This window comes from Entelurus aequoreus, linkage group LG01, assembly GCF_033978785.1.
Source record: "Entelurus aequoreus isolate RoL-2023_Sb linkage group LG01, RoL_Eaeq_v1.1, whole genome shotgun sequence".
Classification (NCBI taxonomy): Eukaryota; Metazoa; Chordata; class Actinopteri; order Syngnathiformes; family Syngnathidae; genus Entelurus; species Entelurus aequoreus.
This window is the reverse complement of record NC_084731.1, coordinates 63,811,861-63,833,645: the sequence shown is the minus strand read 5'-3', so window position 1 is coordinate 63,833,645 and position 21,785 is coordinate 63,811,861. Positions and strand designations below refer to the sequence as shown.

Sequence of the window (21,785 nt, the reverse complement as noted above, 5' to 3'; positions counted from 1 at the left end):
GGTGACTGCAGACTTTCTGTGTCCTCACCGTTCTTCCACCCTGTTTTTGGTCCGTAGTCTCAAACCATGAATATTGTGGGCCAGTTGGCAGAGACGGTCTTTGTGACGGTCAAGGAGCTGTACCGCGGCCTCAACCCTGCCACTCTCACCGGCGGGATCGATGTCATCGTGGTGCGGCAGCCAGATGGCTCCTTCCAGTGTTCCCCCTTCCATGTCCGCTTTGGGAAACTGGGCGTGCTGCGCTCCAAGGAGAAAGTTGTGAGTCTCCACCGTGTTCTCTGATTGTTTGTCAGCTTCTAATTCCCGATGATGCTTGTCACTGCTGGTCTGTAGGTGGACATTGAGATCAACGGGGAATCGGTGGACCTGCACATGAAACTGGGGGACAACGGTGAAGCCTTTTTTGTCGAAGAAAATGAAAGTATGGTGGTAAGACAAGCAAACAGAGACTTTGATTTAGGGCGGCACGATTTAGAGATAAAACCCTAATCGCGTTTTTTCTCTCCAAAATTGGAATAGCGATTTAATTCTAGATATTTATATTTTATACACAAAAATGCATGAAATTACAAAAATAACGAGTGAGGAGAAACATGTTACTTTTATATTTATTCTAACATTAAAACAATATGCAATAATTTACTTAAAAAAATATTTGGCTTAATGCACACTAACTCAGAGCTTTTGGCTACATCACAGGTGTCAAAGTCAAGGCCCGGGGGCCAGATCTGGCCCGCCACATCATTTTATCTGGACGGCAAACACCTGGAAATGATATGTGTCAATATTTTCTCACTAAATGTCATTGATTTTTTTCATTTTGACAGAAAAAATATGTGTACTGCTTGAAATTGCATACCTTTTAAACTTTAATAGTATCCAATATTGCAACAAATATTACAGTATATTGTCATACTTTCCAAACATGTTTTTGTATAAATAAAAATAAAAGTTAGGTCAGGAAAAAACACGGAAGCTATTTCATCCCTACCAGTCTGTTTCGCAGGTTTCCCTGCTCTTCAGGGGAGTTTAAACGAAACAGGCTTGTAGGGATGAAATAGCCATCGTGTTTTTTCCTGACCTAACAAATATTCCGCTCTACCTCGGTATTGAGCACTGTATAACAGATAAACCACAGCAACCTCGACTATAAATAAAAATACTTAACTTTACAGCAAACTACCCATCAAATTAATAAAAATTACAATAAATATTACGTTGTTCTTTCCAGCATATTACTGTAAATTGAAAAAAAATAAAAAATGTTTCCGTTAAAATTGTGTTGACTGAGCTGCCAGTTTTTGACTGTAAAATCTATGGTTGTTGTTTTTAACGGTGTATCACTGTAAATGGAAAGACGGTACATTTGTTTTTACGGTAGAAAAACTGGCAGCTAAGTTGCCAAAATAAAAAAAGTAACTTGTACTGTTTTTCCATGAACAATATCCTGTTGTAAAAACAATGTCAATTTAACACAAAAATTCTGGCAACTAAGCTGCCAGATTTTTCTGTAAGAACCCCCCAAAAAACAGTGGTACTGTTTTTCTATTTATCGTAAGATTTTCTAAAAAATGAAAAAAAAACTCAATTTTACAGTAAAATGTTGTAAATGTAAAGTTTTTACTGTAAAATGGACAGTCTACTTAAAACAATGTATATAATTAATAATGAAATCCAGAGGCAAATTCATACATTATTCACTGTTACAAGCGGCCCTCTGATGGCAGCCATAACTGTGATGTGGCCCTCAATGAAAACCACTTTGACATCCCTGCACTACATCATGCTCTTATCGTCCTGAGAACCAGCATCCACTGCAGTGGACCTTAACGGTTTGCATAACAGGTTTTTCTCATGAAAAAAAATATTTTGATGAAATTCTGCGAAAAAAAAGACGCTACTATGTAATATCCTCCTAAGAACCAGCGTCCTTTAGTGGACATTTGCTTTTCATTAGAGCTACGTATTTCGGGGAAAAAAGAAAACCTGTCATGCAAAAATGTCCACTGCAGTGTACGCTGGTTCTCAGGAGGTTAAACTGAAGAAATAATCGATAAAAACTCTACAATGTTTAAAATGTCATGTAATCATATTTAAAAGTAATGCAAGCAACCATTTAAAATTTTATAAACTTTTATGTTTTTCCTGACTAGAATGGTTTACTATTGTACTGTAACTGGAAGGTAAATAACTTTGTTATCCTAAATAAATAAACAAACAAAATTAAATGGACTCTGCCTCCTGTAAGTAAAATTATAACTTCAATTAATATTGAACATCTTAAAGTGAAAAATTACATCGGGCGTGTTTTATTTCCATCATTCTTGCTCGTTCATCCTTGTTGATGGGCTCATATTGCCCATCCCATTTGAAGCTGAAATCTTACCACAACGGGACATTTGGCTTTGTAATCAAATTTTTTCTTCTCATTTTTGTTACTTTACGGCACTTCTCACTGGCACGCCGTGAGTAAGGAGGCTGTCTATACTTCCTGTGTGTGTAAAGCTGGTGCCTGCTCTCTGCCCACGAAACAAAGATTGTTAATGTCTGAGAAGAGGGCTCACTGCGTTCAGTTAATCCTGTTAAATAAAGGCGCTCACCTCAACCTCCTGCGGTTATTTATCACGCTAATTAAAACCTGGATGTTAATTCAATGTTGATGAATCGGCAGCTCTACGTTGACTATCCTGATCAAAACCTTGGTCATTTTTTAATCATTTCACCCATTCTTCACAGTCCCAAATCCCAGCCCATCTGTGCACTTCCCCGATTCCTCTCGCCACATGGGATGACACGGAGGACAACCCCGATGGAACGTCCATCGCCCGCAGAAGGAAACGCCGCCGTAAACGCGTGCGCTCGGATAGTTACCGGCGTGAAGAGACCAGCTCGTCGTCGGAAGAGCGAGAAAAAGACAAAGAGTCGGAGAGCGATCAGACTGCCGAGCAGGACAGTCCGGCCAAAGATAATCATATGACACCTTTGCAAGTCAGGTAAGTGAACCACCAAATGCTCAGAAAAACAACGATTCCACTTTTTAGAATAATGACTAGAATAATGAGCTGTTTTTTAACCTCTTGACATTTTACTGCTGTCCTTTACACGCCAACAGCAGCCATCAGATCTCACACTGCACACAAATTTCACCTCAGTCAACAACACAAAACTTCCTCTTTATGCACCAATCACAGTTAAGGCGAGCGAGTTGATTCAGAAACCTCCAAATTCTGAACGTCAACCATTCAAACAAGTGAAGGTTTTGTAAGATGCAGGAAGTCAATAGTCACAGTTATCTGAACGCAGCCTCAATCGTCTCTCTACACAACACACTAGGCAATAAAATTGTAGACACCTTAAAGACCGACAGCACACTTTTGGCCTTCACAATAAAAGCTCTGCATGCTATATCCTGTCTGACAAAATAAGAGTCTCAGTCAAATAGCTTTCACACATGTTTTTTTGCACTTTTGCTGTGTTCTCAATTATTTTTGTTTTGCTGTGATAGTTATGACTTTATGTTGTGGGTTAAAGTTAAATAGTTAAAGTAAAAAAGTTAGAGTTAAAAAAGTTAAAAGTTAAAGTTAAAGTACCAATGACTGTCACACACACACTAGGTGTGGCCAAATTATTCTCTGCATTTGACCCATCACCCTTTATCACCCCCTGGGAGGTGAGGTGAGCAGTGGGCAGCGGCGGTGGCCGCGCCCGGGAATCATTTTTGGTGATTTAACCCCCAATACCAACCCTTGATGCTGAGTGCCAAGCAAGGAGGTAATGGCTCCCATTTTTATAGCCTTTGGTATGACTCTGCCGAGGTTTGAACTCATAACCTACCAATCTCAGGGCGGACACTCTAACCACTAGGCCACTGAGTAGGTACTAGGCTACTGAGTAGGGCTGTATTTTATATTGTTAAATATGTTACAAAACATTTTATTCACATTATTGGAGTAATTAAATTACAATTCCGTTCGACTGGCATGTCACAAAATCTGTCCAAATCTCCCCAAACGTTTCCCAATCATTTATGCCGATAAGATTTTTAAGTTATTCCAAAATACAGTTTCTAACTCGTGACGTCTTCTACAGACAACAGACGTGGGACGGTTTAGTATGAATTGTGTTAGTTGTATTGCAAAACTTACAAACCTTGCTTGGAGTGATGAATGAAGAAGCAGAAACGCTATGGATGAATAGTAGATTGAAACAGGACGTGTATTTCCGGTTCAAGGCACGAAACAGGAAGTAGATTTTCAAGCCACAGCACCTGCAGTGAACGAACTCCTCCAAAAGATGGCACCATAGCACAAGCAATAACACACCTTTTCAGTGGCTCTGTCAGAGTTCTATGAAAAGTATATGTTGAAAACAAAACATTATGGCCGTTAGCGTTAGTTTCACTGATCACTGTATTTTGTATCTGTGTTAAAGTCACTCCGTGTACTTCTCCATGTCTGAGGAGCCAAACGAGGAGAAGCTGGCGGCCAGAGATGCTCATCCGCACTCAGACGGAGACCAATCACCTGTAGAAAAGTGCGAAACATTGATATCTCTCTTTATTTGACTCCACTATCCAACATTAATACATATTTCTCCCTCTCTGAGCAGTGTGTTTGACAGCCGGCCATCCTCTCCTAAGAGTGACTCGGAGCTGGTGGTTAAAAGCCAAGACTCCCCTGGATTGCCGATGCAATGGAGCTGGGGAGGCTTTCCCGTGGTAAATACAGGACTCACACGTGTCGTAGTAAAAGCCCTACTATCACTCTATCGCTGAAAAAGTTCCTGTCTTCCCTCTTGACAGCCACGACAGTCTGGGAGGTCATCAGTGGAGCTTGAGCGCTCAAAGTCTTCCCATTTCCGTACTATCCAGAGAGAAGGCTCCTTTGACATGGACGATGAGTCCGTGTTCAGCTGTGACAAAGTGAGCCAGGTGACGGTTGTCCGACCACAACCCAGGACTCAGTCTCTCGACTTGAGCTTGCACTACCCCTCGCATTTGATGCCTCCTAGTTTTGCCACACCCCTTCACTTGACCAGTTTTACCCCGAGTGAACTTTCAAAGTCTTGCTCGTCGACAGAGAGAGGCGACACTGAGTCTCTTGCTCTAGAAGACGCTGCAGTCGTTACTGAGCATGCTGGCGTCACGGGTAAAGCAGTTTGTCCTGATGACGTAACGAACAACAGTCAGACAGTTAAAGGAAGTGAAAAGGCTGCATTACAAACCGATGATGCAGACAATAATAGCACCGTTTGTACAGAATCAGGTAATCTGGGGCCCTTAAGTAAACAAGGCTCCATTGGCAGCGTTCCACACAGTGGGATTGATCCCAGTGCAGAGGGGGGGGAGGAGGAGGAGGAGGAGGAGGAGGAGGACGGCAGACCTGGCGTGGCAAAATCTGAAGCCAAAGACAACGGGACCAGCTGTATGGCAGCTGAGGAGTTGGCAAACTGCTCAGAGACATCCGCCAAACAAAAGCAACGAGGCAAAAAGAAGAGTAAGTCCAAAGAGGTTCAGTAGGTCTTCAAAAAATTATGCAATTTGTTATGCTTATGGTCAGACCTGTGTGTTTACTTCCATACCTGACGGTTTCGGCTACAATTGATGCCTTCCTCAGAGGTTGTCAACCTCCTGACGGTTTCGGCTACAACTGATGCCTTTCTCAGAGGTTGTAAACCTCTGAGAAAGGCAACAGTTCCTCAGAGGTTGTCAAACTCCTGACGGTTCCGGCTACAACAGTTTCCTTCCTCAGAGGTTGTTAACCTCCTGACGGTTTTAGCTACAACCTCTGAGAAAGGCAACAGTTGTAGCCGAAACCGTCAGGAGGTTGACAACCTCTGAGGAAGGAAACTGTTGTAGCCGGAACCGTCAGGAGTTTGACAACCTCTGAGGAAGGCAACTGTTGTAGCCGAAACCGACAGGAGATTGACAACCTCTGAGGAAGGAAACTGTTGTAGCCGGAACCGTAAGGAGTTTGACAACCTCTGAGGAAGGCAACTGTAGTAGCCGAAACCGACAGGAGGTTGACAACCTCTGAGGAAGGCAACAGTTGTAGCCGAAACCGTCAGGAGGTTGACAACCTCTGAGGAAGGAAACTGTTGTAGCCAAAACCGTCAGGAGGTTGACAACCTCTGAGGAAGGCTACAGTTGTAGCCGAAACCATCTGGAGGTTGACAACCTCTGGAGAAGGCAACAGTTGTAGCCGAAACCGTCAGGAGGTTGACAACCTCTGAGGAAGGCAACTGTTGTAGCCGAAACCGTCAGGAGGTTGACAACCTCTGAGGAAGGCAACAGTTGTAGCCAAAACCGACAGGAGGTTCACGACCTCTGGGGAAGGCAACTGTTGTAGCCGAAACCGTCAGGAGGTTGACAACCTCTGAGGAAGGCAACAGTTTTAGCCAAAACCGACAGGATGTTCACAACCTCTGGGGAAGGCAACAGTTGTAGCCGAAACCGTCAGGAGGTTGACAACCTCTGAGGAAGGCAACTGTTGTAGCCGAAACCGACAGGAGGTTGACAACCACTGAGGAAGGCAACAGTTGTAGCCAAAACCGACAGGAGGTTCATAACCTCTGAGGAAGGCAACAGTTTTAGCCAAAACCGACAGGAGGTTCACAACCTCTGGGGAAGGCAACAGTTGTAGCCGAAACCGTCAGGAGTTTGACAACCTCTGAGGAAGGCAACAGTTGTAGCCGAAACCGACAGGAGGTTGACAACCTCTGAGGAAGGCAACAGTTGTAGCCGAAACCGTCAGGAGGTTGACAACCTCTGGGGAAGGCAACTGTTGTAGCCGAAACCGTCAGAGGTTGACAACCTCTGGGGAAGGCAAATGTTGTAGCCAAAACCGTCAGGAGTTTGACAACCTCTGAGGAAGGCAACAGTTGTAGCCAAAACCGACAGGAGGTTCACAACCTCTAGGGAAGGCAACAGTTGTAGTCGAAACCGTCAGGAGGTTGACAACCTCTGAGGAAGGCAACTGTTGTAGCCAAAACCGACAGGAGGTTGACAACCTCTAGGGAAGGCAACAGTTGTAGTCGAAACCATCAGGAGGTTGACAACCTCTGAGGAAGGCAACTGTTGTAGCCGAAACCGTCAGGAGTTTAACAACCTCTGAGGAAGGCAACAGTTGTAGCCAAAACCGACAGGAGGTTCACAACCTCTGGGGAAGGCAACTGTTGTAGCCGAAACCGTCAGAGGTTGACAACCTCTGGGGAAGGCAAATGTTGTAGCCGAAACCGTCAGGAGTTTGACAACCTCTGAGGAAGGCAACTTTTGTAGCCAAAACCGACAGGAGGTTCACAACCTCTAGGGAAGGCAACAGTTGTAGTCGAAACCGTCAGGAGGTTGACAACCTCTGAGGAAGGCAACTGTTGTAGCCGAAACCGTCAGGAGTTTGACAACCTCTGAGGAAGGCAACAGTTGTAGCCAAAACCGACAGGAGGTTCACAACCTCTGGGGAAGGCAACAGTTGTAGCCGAAACCGTCAGAGGTTGACAACCTCTGGGAAAGGCAACTGTTGTAGCCGAAACCGTCAGGAGTTTGACAACCTCTGAGGAAGGCAACTGTTGTAGCCGAAACCGTCAGGAGTTTGACAACCTCTGAGGAAGGCAACAGTTGTAGCCAAAACCGACAGGAGGTTCACAACCTCTGGGGAAGGCAACAGTTGTAGCCGAAACCGTCAGAGGTTGACAACCTCTGGGAAAGGCAACTGTTGTAGCCGAAACCGTCAGGAGTTTGACAACCTCTGAGGAAGGCAACAGTTGTAGCCAAAACCGACAGGAGGTTCACAACCTCAGGGGAAGGCAACAGTTGTAGCCGAAACCGTCAGAGGTTGACAACCTCTGGGGAAGGCAACAGTTGTAGCCAAAACCATCAGGTATGGAAGTAAACACAAATCAAGCATGCATACTACGCTGCAAAACTTAAAGCCTGATTTACTTTTGCAGGAGAGTAAGATGTTCTTCAAATGACTATTTCTTTTTCCTTAAAAAAAAAAAGTCTCCAAATAGTTTATATGCCAATTATTTTGTTCACAGACAGGCGTAATCACCATCTGGGACCAACAGATATTTACTTGGATGACCTGACTTCACTGGATCCCGGGGTTGCAGCGCTCTATTTCCCTAAGAGGTAAGAAGACCACGTGAATGATGGCCGTGTCCATATTCAGCGGCTGCATCCTTTTCAAGGCCAATCACATCAAACAGCTGTCCCAGATCCAAGGCAACTCTTTCCTTTGAATTTTTTAGAAGACGCACCACTACTTTCTTTTCTGTCTACTTTTTTTTATCCAAGTAACACAAACTGGACTAGACTAAGATGAATTGTAATTGCAAATGTTGTCAAAAATACCTTTTCACATTTTCAATATCGGGTATTGTGTGTAGAATATCAGTGCAAAAATAAATTTTGGTGTACAATGGATGCAATAGAATTAAATCAAGCATACATACTACGCGGCAAAACTTAAGGCCTGTTTTACTGAAGGTTTGCGTGTACTTTAACATGTGCAAACCTGATAGCACACGCAAAGCCGGTCTAAACGTGTGCAAAGTGGATTGCGTCTGTTAAGTGAGCAAAATAAGACTTACAATCCCTTTTGAGGTTTCTGTCTTCGTTAATATGTCAAATAAATGCTGATCATCAAAACGCCCACAATACTGGGAGGAGAAAATGCAAATATTATTATTTAGCACATGCAATGTGATTAATCAACACTCACCACTGTTTAGCACGTGTCAGAAGGATGTGCAAACTGACAAGTGCAAGATGAGTGCTCGCCCAGCTTAGTCAGACCAGAATCATCCGTCCTACATGTGTGTGTCAACAATTTGGACAGTCAGAAATAAAAATTATTAGCAACATTATTTTATAACTTTATAGCTGCTAGAGGACTTAAGGTGCTGCTAAAAACAAATGTAATTAATGTGTTTTTGTGCCCTTTTGTATTTTTTTTAAATGACATTTTGTTTTTTCCACTTAGAATATATAATATTAAAATATTTCTTATGTGAAAAAAAACACATTTTGTATGCATTTTTTTGCATCTTAAGCGGAGTAAGTGCAGCCTCTTACTAATGAGCGCACCTTCGGCTGTAAAAAAAAAAAAAAAAGAAAAAAAAAAAGGGGGGGTTTCATTGTAACTGTAGTGCACGACTGCTTCTAAAATGCCCATAAAAACATAGCAAAACGCCACACTTAGGAGCGATAACATGAATGTGCAGCAAATGAGTGTCTCCATGATGATGCCTTGCATAGTACTGTGTTTTCCAAACCGTGAGGCACACTGCTGATGAGCAGGTCTATTCAGGTCTATTTTCATACATAAGGCGCACCGGATTATAAAGCACATTAAAGTGGTCATATGATTTTTTTCTGAATGTAAAAGACTTCCTTGTGGTCTACATAACATGTAATGGTGGTTCTTTGCTCAAAATGTTGCATAAATGATGTTTTACAGATAATCTTCAAGTCACTTTCTGACAGTCTCTTCAGGATGCGCCGTTTTGTGGTCGGTCTTATTTACGTGGCTCACCTTCGACAGCGTCTTCTCCTCGTCATCTTTGTTGTAGCGGTGTAGCGTGCAAGGACGGGAGTGGAAGAAGTGTCAAAAGATGGCGCTAACTGGTTTAATGACATTCAGACTTTACTTCAATCAATAACGGAGCAGCATCTCCTCATCCGTGGCTCACTAGTGCAACAACAATGCCGGAAATGTGTCCCGTGAAAAACCGTCCGACTGGAACTCTAATAAATAAAGTTCCTTGGGTGAATAATGTAAACTCACTACACGGGTATGTTTTTGTGCTTCCATGGCGAGTTTACTGACATATACTGTATAAGTAAGAACTTTACACTACTTTGTATTAGAAATGGCAACAGCGGATGATGAATGTCCCATAAGAAGAAGATAGAGAAAAAGAAAAAGCTTATCGACTACGGCGTCGGCACGGACTACAATGGCGGACTTGTGCAAATTTTCAGGACTTATGTAGATCCCAAATACAGATCAGCAGGTACCAGTAGGTAAGAAAAGTTGGTTTCGCATAATATTGCATAACAAAACGCCAGATAATATGTCCGCTAATGGGTGCCATTTTGCGGTCCTTATACACACCATAATATTACACGTACTTCTGACTAAGGTAACCGTAATGGGCCGACAATCCATCAAGCGGTGCGGCTTCAAAGTCGTACTAAAACATTTTGAAAGATTTTTGAGCGCCATGTGTAATGTTCTTTATTTTCAATGGAACATTTAAAGTTTTGGTCTTGTTTACTGGCGTCACATTGCAGTCTACATGTATCTCTTATGTGTGACTGCCATCTACTGGTCACACTTATCATTACACCATGTACCAAATAAAATTGCTTCAAGGTTGGTAAGCACAACCAGAATTAGTCCGTACATTAGGCGCACCGTCGATTTTTGAGAAAATGAAAGGATTTTAAGTGCTCCTTATAGTCAGAAAAATACGGTAAACACAAAATCCTCATTTAAATAAGGCGGTCTGCACCACTTTACACATTTACATGCAGTCTTAGTAGATCACACGCAATAGTACACGGTATTTTCGAGGTTGCACACACCGTTTAGCTCATGGTATTTGGATCTTAGTAAATCAGGCCCATATTGTATTAAAGGCAACCTAAATGACTTCATGTGTCCCTGCAGTGAAGCCGAGGGTTCCTCCGCTCATGTAGCAGATCAAAGCTCCTGCTCAGGAAGCCAGTCACCACAATCTGTGGGCGCGCTGGACAGTGGCACTGAATACCAGTCCGATTCTGCGTCCTACAGCACAGAGGTCAGCATGTCCCTCTGTGGACAAGTGGGTGACACCAGCCAGATAACGAAAGGTATGTTTGAAGTCACTGACCTCATGAAGGAACGTGTTTCAATCAATGTTTTGTTGTTTATCCAGAGAAGTTTTCGGCGCATTCTGTGTCATACCAGGACTTTGCCAACAATCCAGGAATCATAGAAGACCCCAGCCTTGTACTATGTGTCAACTCCAAGTAAGACAAATTATTTTGTCCATTTACTGACCAATATTTCATGTCTTGCTTACAATTCTTTTTTGACAGCTATTATAATTGGGCAGTGGCTGCTCCAATGGTCTTGTCCATGACAGCTTTCCAGAAGAATCTACCTCAGGTTTGGTCTTAAAATAGCGAATTAATTGAAACAAGGAACATTTTGACAGGATTAACGTGTTGTTTCTGTTCTGTTTTTTGCTGCTCAAGAGTACAGTAGAGAAGCTGGTAAAAGACAAAATGCCCAAAAAGTCAGGACGCTGGTGGTTCTCTTGGAGGAGGCGAGACTTGGACAAAAATAAGGTTGAGTTGATTTCTGTTTGTTGGACTTTACGAGCACTCAAATATTGATGTTGTTCTCACAATAAGTGTTTTTTTTTTTTAGCAACAGCACTTGAAGGAAAGCCAAGAGGAGATGATTGTTGGAGATGTGACCACCGTCAAGTATGTTAACTCACAAAGACATCCTCACACTTTTTATGCTATTTAACAAATATTTAGGTACGACTGAAAAATCAAATGAGATCCATTACAAATGACGTGGTTGTGATTGATGTAGTTTACTTTTATATGTTGAAATATCTTTGCACGTCATAGTCAAGGTGTTTCTATTCCCGTACATAAACTTTTTGAACTGGAGATACAGGACAATAAAATGCCGGACAAACAGATTTATGAACACTTTTTACCCGAGAGCAATAGTGTCGCTGAACACAGGGCATAAAAAAGAATGACTGTGCATGTGAGCTGTGTGCTTGGTATTTTAATGTATTTTATGTATTATTTTTCGCTATTTATCTGAGTACTATGTTCTTATGTTTTTTATGTGTCATTATGAATTTGCACTAAATTAGTTTGCTTGCAATTTCGTTGTACAATGACAAAGATATATTCTATTAAAGTGTTTTTAAACCTTTTTTGAGCCAAGGCACATTTTTGCGTTGACAAAATGCAGAAGCACACCACCAGCAGACATCATTAAAAAACGAAACTCAGTTGACAGTAAAAAGTCGTTGTCGTAATTGTTGGATATGACTTTAAACCATAACAAGCATGCATCACTATAGTTCTTGTCTCAAAGTAGATGTACTGTCACCACCTGTCACATCACACCGTGACTTATTTGGAGTTTATTGCTGTTTTCCTGTGTTTTTTTTGGTTCTTGTCTTGCGCTCCTATTTTGGTGGCTTTTTGTCTTTTTTTAGTATTTTCCTGTAGCAGTTTCATGTCTTCCTTTGAGCGATATTTCCCGCATCTACTTTGTTTTAGCAATCAAGAAGACTTTAGTTGTTTTTATCCTTCTTTGTGGGGACATTGTTGATTGTCATGTCATGTTCGGATGTACTTTTTGGACGCCGTCTTTGCTCCACAGTAAGTCTTTGCTGTCATCCAGCAATCTGGTATGGTTTACTTTGCAGCCAGTTCAGTTTTAGTTTCGTTCTGCATAGCCTTCCCTAAGCTTCAATTACTTTTCTTAGGGGCACTCACCTTTTGTTTATTTTTGGTTTAATCATTAGACACCTTTTTACGTGCACACTGCCTCCCGCTGTTTCCGACATCTACAAAGCAGTTAGGCAAGGCAAGGCAACTTTATTTGTATAGCGCTTTTCATACACAAGGCAGACTCAAAGTGCTTCACAGACAACAAAGTGAAATGAAAGAAAATAAAAGCAAAATTAAAATGCAGACAATAAAAATAAAAACAGTGCGGACGTTAAAAGATTAAAAGATTTAGCTGAAAGCTAAGGTGAACATAAAAGTCTTCAGTCTAGTTTTAAAAGTAGTCAGAGTTGGGGAGAGTTTGACATCTTCAGGAAGTTTATTCCAGCTATTTGTTGCATAGTGAATGAATAGTAGCTGACAGTTAGCTACCTGCTGCCACCGACTGATATAGAAGAGTATTACACGGTTACTCTGCCGAGCTCTAGACAGCACCGACACTCAACAACAACACATCATTTGCAGATTATAATTACTGGTTTGCAAAAAATATTTTTAACCCAAATAGGTGAAATTAGATAATCTCCCACGGCACACCAGACTGGATCTCACGGCACAGTGGTTGAAAAACACTATTCTATTCTATTATTAATATGCAGTTTTTTGCTGAATTTTCCATCCCTCAGAGCCTCACTGGATGACGTGGACAGTGATGAGGTGGCGAGGCTTGGTCAAAAACCGTTCCTTACTTCCAGCTTGTCAACAGATACCCTTCGCACCGCTCAGTGCATCACCAACATGTACCGCAAGTCCCTGCGTCTGACCTCGGAACAGATTGTAAACACACACCCTCGGAGGTAAACCCTGTATGTGTCGCTCCCGTTAAACTACACCAGCGCTCTGCTTCTTCATCAGGAGAACTTGAATCTGCGTGACGGAGCAAACAAAGTCATTTTCAGCGTGACCACCCAGTACCAGGGCACCTGTCGCTGTGAGGCCTCCATCTATTTGTGGAACTGGGACGATCGCATCATCATATCGGACATAGACGGCACCATCACAAAGTAAATACAGCTGTGTAGGGTTGTACGCTATAACGGTACTAGTATAGTTTGAAAAGTACTGGTTCGACATTTATTTTTTTAACAGCCATTACGGCGCTACGTCGTGACATTGCTGGTTTTACGAGCAGGGGAGCATGTTCGGCAGCGCACACTTACAAACAGACACAGTGTGTAGACACAAAAGGGAGAATGGACGCATTTTGGTGTAAAAAGTAAAGATAAAGGTGAAGTTATAACACCGAAACACCCTCAGGAAGAGGTGCTTTAAGACATGGCTAGCTAGTTAGCTGCAGTCTGCAGTGTTTTAGCTACTTCTAAATCACTAATCCTGGCCTCCATGGCGACAAATAAAGTGAGTTTCTTCCAAGTATAATTATTACTGGAGGACGAGGAATAGCTAAACTTGCTTCACTACACACCGTAGGAGGAAACAATAGCTCACCGGCGTCACAATGTAAACAAATGCCATGAGTGGATCTGCACCTGACATCCACTGTAATGATACTAAGTACTAGAGCATATCTAGTCAATACTACTATGATTACATCTATATTTTTTAGAGTCACAAATTTTTTTTCTTTTTTTTGTTAAATTCATATTATGTTTATAAAGTCAGTAAATACCTCCCTGGACACATGAGGACTTTGAATATGACCAATGTATGATCCTGTAACTACTTGGTATCGGATCGATACCTAAATGTGTGGTATCATCCAAAACTAATGTGAAGTATCAAAGAAGAGAAGAATAAGTGATTATTACATTTTAACAGAAGTGTAGATAGAACATGTTAAAACAGAAAATAAGCAGATATTAACAGTAAATGAACAAGTAGATTAATAATACATTTTTACAGCTTGTCTTTTATAATGTTGACAAACTAATAGGTAGATAAATGACACAATATGTTACTGCATACGTCAGCAGACTAATTAGGAGTCTTTGTTTGTTTACTTACTACTAAAAGACAAGTTGTCTAATATGTTCACTATTTTATTTAAGGACTAAATTGCAATAATAAACATGTGTTTAATGTACCCTAAGATTTTTTGTTCAAATAAAGGCAATAATGCCATTTTTCGTGGTCCCCTTTATTTAGAAAAGCATCGAAATATATTTTGGTACCGGTAACAAAATATTGGTATGGAGACAACCCTACAGTTGCGTTACCAAATGTGTGTTCTGACTGATTGAATGCACATGTACTGTATGAACTCCCTATCTTGGTTTGCCGTGCAGGTCTGATGCTCTGGGTCACATCCTGCCTCAGTTTGGCAAAGACTGGACACACAAAGGCATTGCCAAACTCTACCACAAAATTCACCAGTAGGTGACGTGCACTTTTGGAAACAACAGCAAGATTATATCAACTTTTCATTGAGTACAAACCTGTCTCTCTCTCTCCAGGAATGGCTACAAGTTCCTGTATTGTTCGGCCCGTGCTATAGGCATGGCCGCCATCACCAAGGACTACCTGCAGTGGGTCAACGACCAAGGCACTGTTCTCCCTAAGGGCCCGGTGCTGCTGGCACCCAGCAGTCTGTTTTCAGCACTCCACAGGTACCATCAGTACCACTCTAATGAACTCCTACATTCCAATCTCATTTCATCAGACCCTTCAAGGGTTGAACTGATATTTGTGTTGTGACCTGTGCAGGGAGGTGATTGAGAAGAAGCCAGAGGTGTTTAAAATTGCCTGTCTGGGTGACATCAGGGACTTGTTCAACCCGAAGAGACAACCCTTCTACGCCGCCTTTGGCAACAGAACCAATGTATGTACAAAACTTACAGTACACACTCTTTACCCACTAATATCTCTCACAATCATGGCTTTTCTAAAGCTCCACTACTGTCACAAATGTCTTTTTTTTTTTAGTAGGGATCATCGTACTTGTTTTGTGCAGGAAATGAGGACTTTAAAGGCTACATTTGTAGATTGTTTAGTTCAGTCTTTCTTAAACATTGTTGGGACGCAAGTTCCCCATAAAAAAATGCCCCAAAATATCTATTTTTCAGCTGTGGTCCGTTTTAGACGCAACAGTACTCGGTTGTTATACATTTTTACACCACTTGTGGCAGTAATGACTATATTAAATAGGACTGCAACTAACGATTATTTTGATAGTCGATTAGTCAACGACTATCTTTATTATTAGTTGACTATTTTGATAGTCGATTAGTCAACGACTATCTTATCGATTAGTTGACTATTTTGATAGTCGATTAGTCAACGACTATCTTAACGATTAGTTGACTTTAATTTTGCATACTCGATTAGTCAACGACTATCTTAACGATTAGTTAACTATTTTGATACTCGATTAGTCAACGACTATTGTTACGGCTACTCTCGCGTTCAAAAAAGTTGAAAAAATAAAGATAGCAGAGTAGTCCTCTGAGGAGGAGGTCTATGACTCACTAAATTCCTTAATAAGCACTCGCGGAGGTCTTTCTAGATTCCAAATTATCATAATTTATTTTCACAAACAAAAATGTTCTCCGTGGTTGGCTTCAGAATAATCAAAATAAGACTTATTTAGAGGTAGATAAAGTGTCTCACTCCTCACTCCTTCAACATGAAAGACAGACAAAAGGAGCACCCAGCTGTCCTCTCTCCCTCATTATAGGATGAGGAAGCTCCCACCAGGAGGAGGACCGTGTGCAGCTGAAAACAATTACAGTCAATCATAATTCATCTAAAACAGTCAATAATTAATGAAGATCATCATTGGCATTTTTTGATTTACCATTGCCAAATTTTTTTATGAATAAATTATATAGATATGCTCCAACGACTATCTTAACGATTAGTTGACTAATCAGATAATAAAGCGTTCACCTATTTAATGGCTCTAATTTTTCCATCGACTTCTAAATGCAGCTTAAGTTATTTCAGGCATGTGATTACAAACAACAAATATGACTCATTCATTCATAAATATTGATTTATACTGTAACTGTGCTGCTCATTCAGATGTTACAAAAATGAAAATTATTATTAAAATGTTTCCATTTAAAAGAAAGGAAAGGCGGAGTGCTAAAAAAAATGTTTGTGTTAAAAAACAGTTAAAATAGCAGCAATGAAAACAAACAACTAAATACAAAATCTAACTTTCTCAAAAGGAAAATCATTTTGTGATGTTTCAAAAGCTGCACACTGATATATTGATTATTGATTAATTATTGGCAGTTTTAGCACTCTAATAGACTCAATGTGTAGAATTATATCTTTGACCAATTCTTAAAATGTTGCTTATTTATATAGATTGTATGTTTAATCTTATGATACCTGTGTGTGTGTGTGTGTGTGTGTGTGTGTGTTTCGTTATTGTTCCTTTTTTACGACATTGCAAATTGACGCTGCTTTAAAACATACTTGAACGGATGTAGACAAAGTTTAGATGGCTGAATTTGGCTAAAATGAAAGTGAAATCTATTTTTCACACAACTTGGTCTCACACTCGTTAGCCAGCTAGCAAGGCACAAGCTAACAATCTTACCGAGGCTGATCTTCCCTCCAGATGTCCCACATCACGTCTTTTAAATGCTAACATATCACAGACGTACTGGCATAAAAACTAAGTCCGCTTTGCAAAATGAGTTCATGTTTTTAACAAGAATAAGAGGAAACACTTTACATGTTTACCACAGCTGAGAAACATATACTTTTTGCGGCCCTCTCGGGGACCCTCGTGGCCCAACAATGGGCTCCTACCCTACGGTTAAACACTGGTTCAGTCTATCTACTGTATTAAGGGTAAAGCAATTATTCAAGAGGTAAATTTTTTTTATATAATACTAAATGATATATATATAGATATATATTATTTTTAAATAAAGAAATAAAATGTTATAATTATTATATAAATGTTCTATTATTATGGCCTCCTAGGAATACTAAAGGCTAGATCCCATGTTGTGTTTTTATAGTTTCTTTCTCTCCCCTCCAACACTGTAGTCAGTGGGTGTTTTTGCTTTCTTCCATGAATGAAATTGTATCAAGTCAGTGTTGAAATTGTTGGTTCCTTCGCTCCAGATTGGCCCACACCAGTGGTTCTCAAACCTCTGAAAACACTTGGCTCTCCAAGTACCACCTTGATGACCGACATTAAAATACACTAAAGCAGGGATGTCAAAGTGGTTGTCATTGAGGGCCACATCACAGTTATGGCTGCCATCGGAGAGCCGGTTGTAACAGTGAATAATGTATGAATTTGCCTCTGGATTTCTTTATTAATTATACCCATTGTTTTAAGTAGACTGTCCATTTTGCAGTAAAACTTTACAATTACAACATTTTACTGTAAAATCAATCAATGTTTACGTATATAGCCCTAGATCACGAGTGTCTCAAAGGGCTGCACAAGCCACAATGACAAAATAGAGTTTTTTTGTTGTTGTTTTTTTTTTACAAAATTTTATGTTAAATGGAAAAACAGTTCCGCTGTTTTTTTGTTTTTTTTTTACAGAAAAATCTGACAGCTTAGTTGCCAGAATTTTTGTGTTAAATTGACATTGGTTTTTACAACATGATATTGTTCATGGAAAAACAGTACAAGTTCTTTTTTTATTCTGGCAACTTAGCTGCCAGTTTTTCTACCGTAAAAACAAATGTAGCGTCTTTCCATTTACAGCAGGGGTGTCAAACTCAAATACAGAGTGGGCCAAAATTTAAAACTGAACAAAGCCGCGGGCCAAGGTTGAACAAATTAACCTTTTAATAGGGACCCAAACAAGTTTTGCATTGAATATTGAACAAGCAAGGCTTATATAACTTTATAGTGACATGCAAAATCGAGTTTCAAATAATAATAATAATAATAATAATAATTAAAAAATATCAATGACATACCAAATACAATTTAAATAAAAATGTAATGCCTCTTTTCTATTTGCAGCCTTCTGAGGTAAATATCAACATTAATTTTTTCCACAGGCTAATAAATTTCAAAATAAAATAACAATGAATAAACTAACCATTCAGGACTTTCAACTGCTCAGTTTGCAACACACTGATCTAATCTGATGTGCCCAAGCCAGATACCTGCCATCTTTTCTTGGATGCTAGTTCATTAATGTCGGGACTCAGGCTTTGAGCTGAGGCAACCTTCATTATCGAATGAAGGTGTTTATCAGTCAGACGTATCCTGTGAGACGTTTTCGTCATCTTCATTGAGTAGAAAAGTTGCTCACATAGATAAGTGCTGCCGAACATGGAGAGCAATTGAGCAGCTTGGGTGCATAGCTGAGGCATTGTGTCAGGGATGAATTGTGGAAACTGTGCGGTGGCGCCAACAGCATCATACTTTGACTTCAGCGTGTCATCACACTGGAGTTCAATCATCTCCATTTGGAGGTTAATTGGTGCTTTTTCCACATCAACTACGAAGGGATTACTAAACAGTTAAAATCTACATTTATGACCATCAAAGTCGCCAAATCGCCGGCTTAACTCAGCGCCGAGTACACTGAGTTTTTCAGCAAACTGTGCGCACACGGCGGTAGAGCATACTTGCCAACCCTCCCGAATTTCCCAGGAATTGCCCCTCCTGAAAATCTCCCGGGGCAACCATTCTCTCGTATTCCACCCGGACCACAGTCTTGGGGACGTGACTTAAAAGCACTGCCTTTAAAGTCCTCTACGAGCTGTCGTCACGTCCGCTTTTCATCCATTCTAACAACGTGCCGGCCCAGTCACAAGATATGTGCGGCTTCTGTACGCACACACTCGTGAATGCAAGGCATACTTGATCAACAGCCATACAGGTTACACTGAGAGTGGCCGTATAAACAACTTTAACACTGTTACAAATATACACCACACTAGGAATTCACACCAAAGAAGAATGACAAACACATTTCGGGAGAACATCCGCACCGTAGCACAACATAAACACAACAGAACAAATACCCAGAACCCTTTGCAGCACTAACTCTTCCGGCACGCTACAATATACACCCCGGCTACCACCAACCCCCCCCCCACACACACACACAGTAGCGTCCCGGGAGAGTTAGTGCTGCAAAAGGGTTCTGGGTATTGGTTCTGTTGTGTTTATGTTGTGTTACGATGCGGATGTTCTCCAGAAATGTGTCTGTCATTCTTGTTTGGTGTGGGTTCACAGTGTGGCGCATATTTGTAACAGTGTTAAAGTTGTTTATACGGCTACCCTCAGTGTGACCTGTATGGCTGTTGATCAAGTATGCGTTGCATTCACTTGTGTGTGTGTGTGTGTGTGCAGAAGCCGCACATATTATGTGACTGGGCCAGCACGTAGTTGGACTGGATGAAAAGCGGACATGACGACAGCTCGGGGCAGATTTTCGGGAGGGGCACTGAAATTTGGGAGTCTCCTGGAAGGGTTGGCAAGTATGAGAATTAGCGGTGAATGCGGTGTTACCGCGGCACCGCCGCTGTATATAATCGGCGGGCCAGCTCTAGTGTTAATTTGATATTGCCTCAAGGGCCAAATTTGGCCCGCGGGCCAGAGTTTGACACCCATGATTTACAGTAATACACCATTAAAAACAACAACCCTAGATTTTACAGTCAAAAACTGGCAGCTCAGTCGACAGAATTTTTACGCAAAAAACAGTAGTAGTTTTTTTCAATTTACAGTAATATGCTATAAAGAACAACATAAAATGTATTGTCATTTTTTTTATTTGATGGGTAGTTTGCTGTAAAGTTAAGTATTTTTATTTAGACAAAAACATGTTTGTAAAGTATGATGATATACTGTAATACTTGTTGCAATAATGGATACTATTAAAGAGTAAAAGGTATGCAATTTCAAGCAGTACGTATATTTTTTTCTGTCGAAATGAAAAATATCAACGACATTTAGTGAGAAAATATGAAGTACTTTATTGACACATATCATTTCCAGGTAAAAGTACGGCAGTAGCCAGAGGTCCAGAGCGTAGATAGTTCTAGTCCAACAATCATCTCCCACTTCTTCTTCTCAGCACTGTCCTTCACACACACACTTTATATCGGACCTATGCTTGCAAAAAACTATTGTGTAATCACTAGCTTATGCTAGCAAGTGAGATGTTTAGTGTGGAGCGTGGGTGGAGGTAGGATGTTTGACTCTGTAACCTGTGGTCCCTGCAGGATGCGTACGCCTACACAAAGGTGGGTGTGCCTGACACCAGGATTTTTACTGTCAATCCCAAAGGAGAGATGATCCAGGAGAAGACCAAAACCAACAAGTCCTCGTAGGTTTTCATGAGTATTAAAGACCAGGACACACTTATAAACGTGAACCTTTTTTTTTATACATCTTTTCATGCAGGTATTGTCACCTGAGTGAATTGGTGGAGCATTTCTTCCCCGCGCTTGACGGCAGCGGACCTTCTGCTTTCCTCTGTCCTGAGTTCAGCAGTTTCTCCTTCTGGAGGGAGCCTCTGACACACCTGGACCTTGACACACTTCTCTAGACTTCCCTTATCTTACCTTACCTTTGTCGGCCTTAATATTTACAGCAGAACACATTTTCCCAGCATGCAGTGCTGCCTTTGTTTGACGCCTGTAGCAGCTGACACAGTAAGTAATATTCATATACAGTATATTACATATTCACTGCGATTACATACATATGACTCAGTAATATTTATATATTTATATATATATATATATATATATATATATATATATTTATATATATATATATATATATATATATATATATATATATATATATATATATTAGGGCTGCAACAACTAATGAAATAAAATCCATTAAAATCGATTATAAAAATAGTTGCCGATTAATTTAGTCATCGATTCGTTGGATCTATGCTATGCGCATGCGCAGAGGCTACTTTTTTTTCTTTACTTTTTATTTTTTATAAACCTTTATTTATAAACTGCAACATTTACAAAGAGAAACAATAATCAAAATAAGTATGGTGCCCGTATGCTGTTTTTTTTCAATAAAATACTGGAAAGGATAGAAATGTAGTTTGTCTCTTTTATCCGATTATTAATCAAAGTAATAATCGAAAGATTAATCGATTATCAAATTAGTTGTTAGTTTCAGCCCTAATATATATATATATATATATATATATATATATATATATATATATATATATATATATATATATATATATTACATATTTAGTGTGATTACATATGACACAGTAAGTAATATTCATATATAACATTCACTGATAAATGCACTGATTACATACATATGATACAGTAATATTTATATATATATATATACATATGACACAGTAAT

General features: G+C 40.4%; 1 protein-coding gene across 2 annotated transcripts in view; it reads left to right on the top strand.

Moving 5' to 3' along the window:
- Positions 1-21,165, top strand: part of LOC133655736 (phosphatidate phosphatase LPIN3-like) — a 41,486-nt gene extending 20,321 nt beyond the window's left edge. For both annotated transcript variants that reach the window (XM_062056183.1, XM_062056174.1), the window contains exons 2-20: positions 58-258; positions 334-429; positions 2,737-2,993; positions 4,432-4,533; positions 4,609-4,717; positions 4,802-5,495; positions 8,035-8,128; positions 10,674-10,855; positions 10,921-11,014; positions 11,084-11,153; positions 11,243-11,335; positions 11,418-11,476; positions 13,159-13,309; positions 13,388-13,536; positions 14,776-14,862; positions 14,944-15,096; positions 15,194-15,308; positions 20,654-20,757; positions 20,835-21,165. In XM_062056183.1, coding sequence (XP_061912167.1) covers positions 67-258; positions 334-429; positions 2,737-2,993; positions 4,432-4,533; positions 4,609-4,717; positions 4,802-5,495; positions 8,035-8,128; positions 10,674-10,855; positions 10,921-11,014; positions 11,084-11,153; positions 11,243-11,335; positions 11,418-11,476; positions 13,159-13,309; positions 13,388-13,536; positions 14,776-14,862; positions 14,944-15,096; positions 15,194-15,308; positions 20,654-20,757; positions 20,835-20,979 — 2,946 coding nt within the window. In that variant the 5' untranslated portion in view covers positions 58-66 and the 3' untranslated portion in view covers positions 20,980-21,165. The remainder of the gene's footprint in view (positions 1-57; positions 259-333; positions 430-2,736; positions 2,994-4,431; positions 4,534-4,608; positions 4,718-4,801; positions 5,496-8,034; positions 8,129-10,673; positions 10,856-10,920; positions 11,015-11,083; positions 11,154-11,242; positions 11,336-11,417; positions 11,477-13,158; positions 13,310-13,387; positions 13,537-14,775; positions 14,863-14,943; positions 15,097-15,193; positions 15,309-20,653; positions 20,758-20,834) is intronic.
- Positions 21,166-21,785: the final 620 nt, after the last annotated feature.